The 10,905-nt window shown below is 43.8% G+C and overlaps 1 protein-coding gene across 3 annotated transcripts; it reads right to left on the bottom strand.

Annotated features, from left to right (window-relative positions):
• Positions 1-125: 125 nt before the first annotated feature.
• On the bottom strand, positions 126-9,123 carry LOC112257570 (BTB/POZ domain-containing adapter for CUL3-mediated RhoA degradation protein 3). Of its 3 annotated transcripts, none has more exons than XM_024431233.2 (7): positions 8,541-9,121; positions 4,777-4,990; positions 4,368-4,537; positions 4,140-4,226; positions 3,976-4,028; positions 2,898-3,093; positions 126-2,754 (listed from the first exon to the last, which is right to left on the bottom strand). In XM_024431233.2, exons 1-7 carry the CDS (start codon positions 8,541-8,543, stop codon positions 2,536-2,538), a joined length of 942 nt encoding a protein of 313 aa, XP_024287001.1. In that variant the 5' UTR covers positions 8,544-9,121; the 3' UTR covers positions 126-2,535. The 3 variants fall into 3 exon arrangements, with proteins under 3 accessions (XP_024287001.1, XP_024287002.1, XP_024287003.1); XM_024431234.2 differs by lacking the exon at positions 8,541-9,121 and adding an exon at positions 8,204-8,461; XM_024431235.2 differs by lacking the exon at positions 4,140-4,226 and having other exon boundaries at positions 8,541-9,123.
• Between the last annotated feature and the right edge of the window lie 1,782 nt (positions 9,124-10,905).

Below are 10,905 nucleotides of genomic sequence, written 5' to 3'. Positions count from 1 at the left end.
GATTTTATAGAGATAAACAATATGGATAAAATAGTAAAAAATGGATTTTGAAGCAATAGGCTGTGTCATCATTTGTATACTTTCTCACAAAGATGCTGTACCATATTTACATTAAAACCAACTAGTGTATTCATAAAAATCTTTATTGTAAGAAATGTTAAATACAGTGCAAAAGACAATCCTTTCCCAGGTAAAATAGTGTTAAATTGTGACATTATTTGCTGTCTGGATGTGCTTGGTTTAATTTCTTGTCTTTCAAACAAGTTGTCTTATAATAACGTCGCCCTCAAAGAATTATTGTAACAGGAAGCAATAACATCCATTTAATTACACATCCAGCATCTCAAAAGGTTCTTTAGGATGCCAAAAAAAATCATTAATCCATGACTACAGTATAAAAGGTGGGTGTATTCACTCCACTTACAATTCAGGGGTGGGTTGTAACATATTGCTCTGGGGTAAAGTTCCCCTAGGCAAATATCTAGGGTCAGCTTCCCAACCCTTATCCATTAGTGGGGGAAAAACAAAACTGACCCAAGATCAGCATCTAGGGGTAACTTCAACAACTTAGCACACTTTCAGTGTCTTTGTACACAACACCCTCTGCTGGATGAAATGAGAACATACAGAAAATAGAAGCACCAAATTTCTAAAACATGATAAAATGCAGTTTGTATATTTGAAAAATGAAAGGAGAGCCGCACACTCTAGGAGCTCAGATGCAATAATTTAATAACCTAATATCCAACGTTTGGACAGACAATGTTCTACTCTGCTAGCCAGCACCTCGTCTAAATAGGTATGTTTCTTTCGCCTCTAGATACAGTTTGCATATCACCAATTCAAGCTAATGAATATATTTGTCCTTCACTCCAACCCCAGTCGATGCATTGAACGGCTCTGGGTGGAGCAATGTCTACATAAGGGTGCAAATTAAAAACTCACAAAAGCTCTGACAAAGGGCCTTGAGGACAATACATAAAGCTTAATAAAGAACAGTCACACTAGCAAGAGCAGCGTACAGGTTTCTTTTCTCTCTCATAAAACATCTCTAAAAACTGAAGTGGTAGGAAAAGGTATTGTTACACAGTGTATTACTATAATCACTGAAATACAATTGATCTGAACTACCTACTCTGTGACAATACATGAACTTCCAAGCAATGTTGTAGTGACATGATAAAGTAAATCAGATTGTAAGCTGCACTTACACCCACAGACTTAAGGCACAAGACCACAGATTTAAGGCACCAGATCTCCTACTGGACATGTCAACATTCATACAAAGATGAGACATACAAAACATATGGAAATACAGGGGGTCAAATAAGTCTTCTTTGACCACTGATAAAAAGAACAGCTCTCATGAAGGGTTTAGAAAACACTGATACAGCCATTTGGGACAACACACAAACTAACACCCAAACCATGCTCTACTTAAGCAATAAGGCATGAGGGGGTGTGGTATACGGCCATATACCACAAACGCCTGAGTTGCTTTATTGCTATTATAAACTGGTTGCAAAACGTAATTAGAGTAAAAATACATGTTTTGTCATACCCGTGGTATACGGTCTGATATACCACGGCTGTCAGCCAATCAGCATTCAGGGCTCGAACCACCCAGTTTATAATCATGATTAGAGACTGGCAAAAGTTCATAAGTGGCTGTGATGCAGAAGCACAGAGGTCACTTGTGGTCAATGTCAAGGATATGAGATTACTTGTGGGTATTGTGTGATTGCACTTGTTCTCTGTCAGTGATGGGTAATAGTCACTGTGGATACGGACAATGTTGGTTGGCTTACTGGTGGCGATAATGTTGGTTGGCTGGTATAGTTACTGGTGGCTATAATGTTGGTTGGCTTACTGGTGGTGATAATGTTGGTTGGTTGGCTGGTATAGTTAGTGGTGGCGATAATGTTGGTTGGCTGGTATAGTTAGTGGTGGCGATAATGTTGGTTGGCTGGTATAGTTAGTGGTGGCGATAATGTTGGTTGGCTGGTATAGTTAGTGGTGGCGATAATGTTGGTTGGCTGGTATAGTTAGTGGTGGCGATAATGTTGGTTGGCTGGTATAGTTAGTGGTGGCGATAATGTTGGTTGGCTGGTATAGTTAGTGGTGGCGATAATGTTGGTTGGCTGGTATAGTTAGTGGTGGCGAAAATGTTGGTTGGCTGGTATAGTTAGTGGTGGCGATAATGTTGGTTGGCTGGTATAGTTAGTGGTGGCGATTATGTTGGTTGGCTGGTATAGTTAGTGGTGGCGATAATGTTGGTTGGCTGGTATAGTTAGTGGTGGCGATAATGTTGGTTGGCTGGTATAGTTAGTGGTGGCGATAATGTTGGTTGGCTGGTATAGTTAGTGGTGGCGATAATGTTGGTTGGCTGGTATAGTTAGTGGTGGCGATAATGTTGGTTGGCTGGTATAGTTAGTGGTGGCGATTATGTTGGTTGGCTGGTATAGTTAGTGGTGGCGATAATGTTGGTTGGCTGGTATAGTTAGTGGTGGCGATAATGTTGGTTGGCTGGTATAGTTACTGGTGGTGGTGGGTGCGGTCATCAGGGCGTTTGATGTGAATGCGTCGCACCCTCTCGATGAGTTCCCGTTCCTCGTCCTCATCCAGGTGATGGGATCGGCCTGCAGCGCCCCCTGTAGCCTCCAGTAGAGCGTTGTCTGGACCACGCCCGTCCTGAGACTCATACAGCAGGATGTTGAGTGTCTCCTCATAGATACGAGCCTCTGGGAACTCCACCTGAGGAAAGACTATACTGCTTCGACCACACTAGGTACAAATACAAGGTTTCTCACTGACAGGAGACTAGTCTATGCTTTTGCCAGAGCAAACAACTTTCATATCATACATTTTCTGTGTTCTTGCTGTGGGAAACCAATTACCTTGGTTTGCTTCTTCTCTGTTGCATAGACTATGGAGGTACAGCACACCTCAGCGATCTTACGGCCCTGCCCATAGAATGACCAGCAGCAGATCTCATCCCCGATCACGTCCTTGATGAAGAGCACACGTCCGTTGAACCGCAGAGAGAGCTTGTCAAACAGCTCTATGTTTTTCAGCATGTTGTCATCGGAGTTGCTGTAAAAAGGTAATGACACCAGATGTTAATGTATGGTTGTCAATCGGTTTAAAATCGCTATACACGACTGTTCTGAGGGTTGATCACTTACATCTTGTGGTCTTGACTCTGATTTTCAGAATTGCGATGAAAAGTTTAACTTGCTAGCTAACATTAGCTGTTTGGATTCATATAATGCGGCCCGGCATAATCGTTTCATCTGTCGGGAAGAATTACAACAAGTACCGCATACTGTGTCTAGAGATGGCAGAAGAGGCTCAGGGACTGTTCTTAACCACTGCCAAGATGGGGTGGCTTTTCGTGCTCTTTTCAGCAGCTGTTGCATCCCCCAGGTGGGTGCTACATGTTCCTCAATGGAGGACCGGGTCCTATGGAGGATACTGATAATGTTGGTTGGCTGGTATAGTTACTGGTGGTGATAATGTTGGTTGGCTGGTATAGTTACTGGTGGTGATAATGTTGGTTGGCTGGTATAGTTACTGGTGGTGATAATGTTGGTTGGCTTACTGGTGGTAAAAATCTGACCGTCAGAGAAGCAAATGTGGTGCACTGATGAAGAGCTCCGGGCCCGTTTGTCAGACTGTCTTTGGTACAGCCAGTGAGAAACATAGACGCTCCCTCCGCTGGAGCTACACTGTCTTTCCAATCCAAAGTGCCTCAACTCCCAGCCATTTAGCAAAAGCCAAATAGAAACATTTAATCTCCATCAATTTAAGTTTATTTGTTTCACTTTTTATGCACTTTGATATTATTTTCTGTAATGAAAAGTGCTATACAAGTTAAATAATTGATACAATCCCCTTCACACATACATTTAAGAAACACAGTGATGTGCTCATTATAAGTATTTTCCCCACAATCATATGCAATGTTTAGCTTGCCTGGTGTAAGAGTACTTGTTGTTGCTCCTGTTGTATAACAGCTTGACTGTGGGCTGTAATACAAAATTAAGACACAGAGGCAGTCAGTCTTGAGAAACAAACAGAATACAATATTGTGACATGTCTGTCTAATCATACATGTAAATTGTGATTTTTCTTTTAACCTTGTTGGAGGTAGATATGAGTCTCTGTTCTTCCTTTGATGAAGTGACCAAGGGCACTTTACAGAAGGGCTCATACATATCTTTGTTCTGAACGCATGGAGGAAAACAGGACACAAATAATTCAATGATGGCATGATGGGCCACACAAGCACACAGAGAAGGAGAGACACCAAGAGAGAGATTAATTACAGGTAAGTGTTTACAATATGTTAAGGTGATACACAATACCTGTAAGGCAGCATGGCACTCGTCAGCTAACCCCTGCACCAGGTAATATTTGGCCTCTGCCAGGAGCTCTTCCACCTCTCTCCGGATCTCAGGCAGAGGTACAGCACCATCACGCAGGTAGTTCAGAATGGTCCCAAAGTGCTTCCCACACCTGTCAATAAGGATCCAGCCTGCAGCAGAGGACAGGGCTCATTACATTGAGAAGTGGCAGAGACAACAGAGTGGAGATAGTAGACTGTGCGTCTTCATATAGCGTCATCTCAGAAGACATGATGGGAGGCATGCAAGGGCAGCTAGCCTGGGAGAATCGTATCCTATGCAGCATGAAGGAACATGAAGTGCCAAGACTTGGCAGTGGACAAAGGTTTGGGAAACCCTTGGTGCAGTCAACCCATGTCATCATCAATACCTTCGCTGTCTGTGAGAACCTCCATCCTACCGCTGAACATGGCCTTGAGCATGGTGTCCTGCTTGGTGAGTGTCTGCATGGTGGTGTAGTAGAGCGCCCCGCCCACGTTCAGCTTCACATACTTCGAGCTGGGGCAGGAGCCCTTGAATGAGGTGGTACGGGTTGTAGCCGCAGGCAACGCCGAGCTCACCGCACTTACTCCTGACATCTCTTCCTGTGAGTCAAAACAGTCCAAATTTAAGTCATTAGCTACAATGATGGACTTCACAGCTGATATCAACCAGGCACCCCAAATAAATTGCAAGTATTGCTTTCTGTGTTTAACTAACGTTAGTAGTTAGATTCCGTTAGCTAGCTAGTTAACATGAAACTGCCATAAGCAAACAAGAAAACGCTCACCCAGAGGTGGCGCTCCTAGTAGCCGAGGACTTTAATGCAGGGAAACTTAAATCAGTTTTACCAAATTTCTATCAGCATGTTAAATGTGCAACCAGAGGGAAAATAACTCTAGACCACCTATACTCCACACACAAAGATGCATACAAAGCTCTCCCTCACCCTCCATTTGGCAAATCTGACCATAATTCCATTCTCCTCAATCCTGTTAACAAGCAAAAATTAAAGCAGGAAGCACCCGTGACTAGATCAACAAAAACAAGTGGTCAGATGAAGCAGATGCTAAGCTACAGGACTGTTTTTCTAGCACAGACTGGAATATGTACCGGGATTCCTCCAATGGCATTGAGGAGTACACTACATCTGTCATTGACTTCATCAATAAGTGCATCGATGACGTCGTCTCCACAGTGACCATACGTACATACCCCAACCAGAAGCCATGGATTACTGGCAGCATCCACACTGAGTTAAAGGCTAGAGCTGCCGCTTTCAAGGAGCGGGACTCTAACCCGGAAGCTTATAAGAAATGTCTATGCCCTCTGACAAACCATTAAACAGGCAAAGCATCAATACAGGACTAAGATCGAGTTGTACTACACCGGCTCTGACGCTCGTCGGATGTGGCAGGGCTTGCAAACCATTACAGACTACAAAGGGAAGCACAACCGAGAGCTGCCCAGTGACACGACACGAGTGTGATCATGCTCTCCAGAGCCGATGTGAGTAAGACCTTTAAACAGGTCAACATTCACAAGGCCGCAGGGCCAGACGGATTATCAGGACGTGTACTGCGAGCATGCGCTGACCAACTAGGAAGTGTCTTCACTGACATTTTCAACCTCTCCCTGTCCGAGTGTGTAATAGCAACATGTTTTAAGCAGACCACCATAATGCCTTGCCAAAGCACACCATGACGGTCGTGAAGCGGGCACGACAAAATCTATTCCCCCTCAGGAAACTGAGAAGATTCGGCACGGGTCCTCAGATCCTCAAAAAGTGCTACAGCTGCACCATCGAGAGCATCCTGACTTGTTGCATCACTGCCTGGTATGGCAACTGCTCAGCCTCCGACCGCAAGGCACTACAGAGGGTAGTGCGAACGGCCCAGTACATCACTGGGTCCAAGCTTCCTGCCATGCAGGACCTCTATACCAGGCGGTGTCAGAGGAAGGCCCTAATAATTGTCAAAGACTCCACCACCCTAGTCATAGACTGTTCTCTCTGCTACCACACGGCAAGCGGTACCGGAGCGCCAAGTCTAGGTCCAAGAGGCTTTTAAACAGCTTCTACCCCCAAACCATAAGACTCCTGAACATCTAGTCAAATGGCTACCTAAACTATTTGCATTGACCCCCCCTCCCCTCTCTACACCACTCTGTTGTCATCTATGCAGTCACTTTAATTAAATCTACCTACAGTGAGGGAAAAAAGTATTTGATCCCCTGCTGATTTTGTACATTTGCCCACTGACAAAGAAATGATCCGTCTATAATTTTAATGGTAGGTTTATTTGAACAGTGAGAGACAGAATAACAACAAAAAAATCCAGAAAAACGTGTCAAAAATGTTATAAATTGATTTGCATTTTAATGAGGGGAAATAAGTATTTGACCCCCTCTCAATCAGAAAGATCTCTGGCTCCCAGGTGTCTTTTATACAGGTAACGAGCTGAGATTAGGAGCACACTCTTAAAGGGAGTGCTCCTAATCTCAGCTTGTTACCTGTATATAAAAGACACCTGTCCACAGAAGCAATCAATCAATCAGATTCCAAACGCTCCGCCATGGCCAAGACCAAAGAGCTCTCCAAAGATGTCAGGGACAAGATTGTAGACCTACACAAGGCTGGAATGGGCTACAAGACCATCGCCAAGCAGCTTGGTGAGAAGGTGACAACCGTTGGTGTGATTATTTGCAAATGGAAGAAACACAAAAACTGACAATCTCCCTCGGCCTGGGGCTCCATGCAAGATCTCACCTCGTGGAGTTGCAATGATCATGAGAACGGTGAGGAATCAGCCCAGCATGACAATGACCCAAAACACACGGCCAAGGCAACAAAGGAGTGGCTCAAGAAGAAGCACATTAAGGTCCTGGAGTGGCCTAGCCAGTCTTCAGACCTTAATCCCATAGAAAATCTGTGTAGGGAGCTGAAGGTTCGAGTTGCCAAAAATCAACCTCGAAACCTTAATGACTTGGAGAAGATCTGCAAAGAGGAGTGGGACAAAATCCCTCCTGAGATGTGTGCAAACCTGATGGCCAACTACAAGATACGTCTGACCTCTGATTGTCAACAAGGGTTTTGCCACTAAGTCATGTTTTGCAGAGGGGTCAAATACTTATTTCCCTCATTAAACTGCAAATAAATTTATAACATTGTTGACATGCGTTTTTCTGGATTTTTGCTGTTATTCTGTCTCTCACTGTTCAAATAAACTTACCATAAAAAATTAGACTGATCATTTCTTTGTCAGTGGGCAAACGTACAAAATCAGTAGGGGATCAAATACTATTTTCCCTCACTGTTAATTAAATTAATCGGTGCCCTCGCTCATTGACTCTGTACCAGCACCCCCCTGTGTGTATATATATATTTTTTTTACTGCTGCTCTTTAATTACTTTTATCCGTATTTTTAAAACTGCACTGTTTGTTAGGGGATCATAAGTAAGCATTTCACTGGAAGGTCTACTACACCTGTTGTATTCGGCGCAGGTGACTAATACAATTTGATTTCGAACTTTTGATGACAGGCTAGCAGGTTAGACTTCAAAACCCATACATATGGGTGCCATCATAACTAGCTAGCTAGTTTGTTTGAAACTCAGTTTATAACAAGCCAAAAAATACAGAACAAACCCGGTTCTTTAACTAGGGTAAATAGTTAACCAACAATATATATGGGGCCAATGACAAGTCTAACCTGCTAACGTTAGCTTGTCATCAAAAGTTCAAAGCAGTTTCATGTTAACTAACGTTAGCTAGCAAGCGGAATCTAACTACTAGTTAAACATAGAAAGCAATACTTACACTACAGCTACTGAATAGTTATCTAGCCATTTATCTGGATCTAACTTGCTAACTCTGGTCTGGCTAGCTGACTATGTGAATGCTAGCTAGCCTTGAAAGCTCCTTTTTTAGGGACCTCCGCTAGCAAATCCATTGTTTTACGAAGACGGTTGGCTAGCTAGCTAACAGTTAGCTACACAGCTGTCAAGAATTCCCCTCGACAAAAGCCTAGCTAACTACATCCTGTATATTAACCGTTACATAGCTATCTAGTCGTGTGTGTACTTTAACATGATCTTAATAGTCGAATCGCCCAGTTACTAGTTAACGTTAGTTAGCCGGATATAAAAAAACGTACCATAGGACCCGGTCAGTCAGCCTGGAAACAAAGTTTGCTGACTAGATCGTGTTAAATTCAGACTTCTATGTTAACGTTATATTGACGTTCGCACATTTTACTAATCGGGATGGAAACAGGATCACCCAAAAACTGAACTACCAACAACAAAAACGAATCATACAACTTTCTGTTAAAAATAAAAACGAATCTGAGATGGGAGGGTGGGCCGTCTTCCGTCGCCAGTAGTCTACCACTTTCAAGTCTTAAATAGTCGTCTCTTAAAAAACGTTTCTACCGCAGCCACAATAATGTCCAGTTGTTTAACTACTTTGAGACTGGAGCCGTACAGTTTATAATTGTGCCAATAAACGCCACAAAATCCAAGCCTGTCAGAAAATATTTACTACAGGCTGTGCTACATCCATTACGATATCTCCACTAACGTCGCTTGTATTCTCAACTCTTTCAATTCCATCCGCATTCGATTGAACGCTCTAATGTATGCCACCTCAATCTCCTTCACCCTTACAAGGCACAAATCAAATGTGTTTATATAGCCCTTCGTACATCAGCTGATATCTCAAAGTGCTGTACAGAAACCCAGCCTAAAACCCCAAACAGCAAGCAATGCAGGTGTAGAAGCACGGTGGCGAGGAAAAACTCCCTAGAAAGGCCAAAACCTAGGAAGAAACCTAGAGAGGAACCAGGCTATGTGGGGTGGCCAGTCCTCTTCTGGCTGTGCCGGGTGGAGATTATAACAGAACATGGCCAAGATGTTCAAATGTTCATAAATGACCAGCATGGTAGAATAATAATAAGGCAGAACAGTTGAAACTGGAGCAGCAGCACGGCCAGGTGGACTGGGGGCAGCAAGGAGTCATCATGTCAGGTAGTCCTGAGGCATCGTCCTAGGGCTCAGGTCCTCCGAGAGAGAGAAAGAGAGAATTAGAGAGAGCACGCTTAAATTCACACAGGACACCGAATAGGACAGGAGAAGTACTCCAGATATAACAAACTGACCCTAGCCCCCCGACACAAACTACTGCAGCATAAATACTGGAGGCTGAGACGGGAGGGGTTAGGAGACACTGTGGCCCCATCTGAGGACACCCCCGGACTGGGCCAAACAGGAAGGATATAACCCCACCCACCCACACCAGGAACATGACCCCAACACAATTGCAACACCGATCGTCCATCTATACACCATTCTTCAGCATACTCCGTCCGTCTGCACACACTTGAAACAAACATGGCCAAATCCTTAAACATTTTTACAAAGCTGTATACATAACCAATCTTTGCGTAGATAGGTGCTCTTTATAAAACGTTTAAAAAACAGGGCCGACAGACTTATTTGTCTCCATTCACCCAGCGGGTCAGACGCCGGGCACCAACCACAAGAATCCTCTTCAGGTATTCAACCTGAGCATCCGTCGTTACTCCTGAAATGACTCCTTTGATGGGTGCTTGGCTCTGAAGTTTAAAGCACAATACGTCTGTTGTTCGGATTCTTGTGATGCCCACTGCAATCTTCCTCTTTTCTTCAAAAATATCATTAATCAAAATAAGACCACGCCTGGTCACTCTGATAGACAACTTTTCCCAGCGCATACTTCACATTTTCCAACACCTCAAACGGGCATCATTACCCAATTACCCAATATACGCATCCCACCAAGAAACGATGTATTATCATTTATAAACGTATCCTACACTCCAATTTTAGACTATTCCCTTTTCCGTTCAATTTTTTAGACTGCTGCAGTAGTGATGCGTGGGTAAAAATCACAGAGGAAGCCAGAAAAAAAGCCATATTACTATCTGTGTTGTGATAAATGTGTTTGCTCTATAAATCCTGTTAATTCATATGCCCTGCGACAGTGATATATAGGCCTAAGGCCGAGACAATAAGACCTTGGCAGAATAAATTCAACCACATCTTTGTTTTGCCACAAAACTGGATAGCAACCTCTGTCTGGTTCAAAGCATATTGCATGTAACAGACAGTTAGTTTATTTGTCCCGTTTTCGAGAAGACCCTCTCAGAGGGAATGGATGTGGTCACTATGCAGAGTCTCCCTGTCATGACTTTAGTAAGCAGTGGGTAGACAGAGGCCTTGTTCTTCCACCAGCTCAGAGGATCTGCAGATCTTTGGAGGAGGGGCTCCTGCAAATAGGATCAGACCTCCATTATGGCATCTGCTGAGGGATTCCTTTGTGCTGCACCCCCAGTTACTCTCTCATCAAACAGCATCCAAACAGCAGACGTATGTGGCACTATTGCTGGTGCTTCTGCTCGTCTGATGCCTCTTCTTCCTGTTGTCCTGGTGCCTGAGCCAGCTGACTGCTGAGGCTGTCCCTCCCTGTTATTCCCTGCTGCT

This window comes from Oncorhynchus tshawytscha, linkage group LG09, assembly GCF_018296145.1.
Source record: "Oncorhynchus tshawytscha isolate Ot180627B linkage group LG09, Otsh_v2.0, whole genome shotgun sequence".
NCBI classification, from domain to species: domain Eukaryota; kingdom Metazoa; phylum Chordata; class Actinopteri; order Salmoniformes; family Salmonidae; genus Oncorhynchus; species Oncorhynchus tshawytscha.
This window is presented reverse-complemented; position numbering and strand designations above follow the sequence as displayed.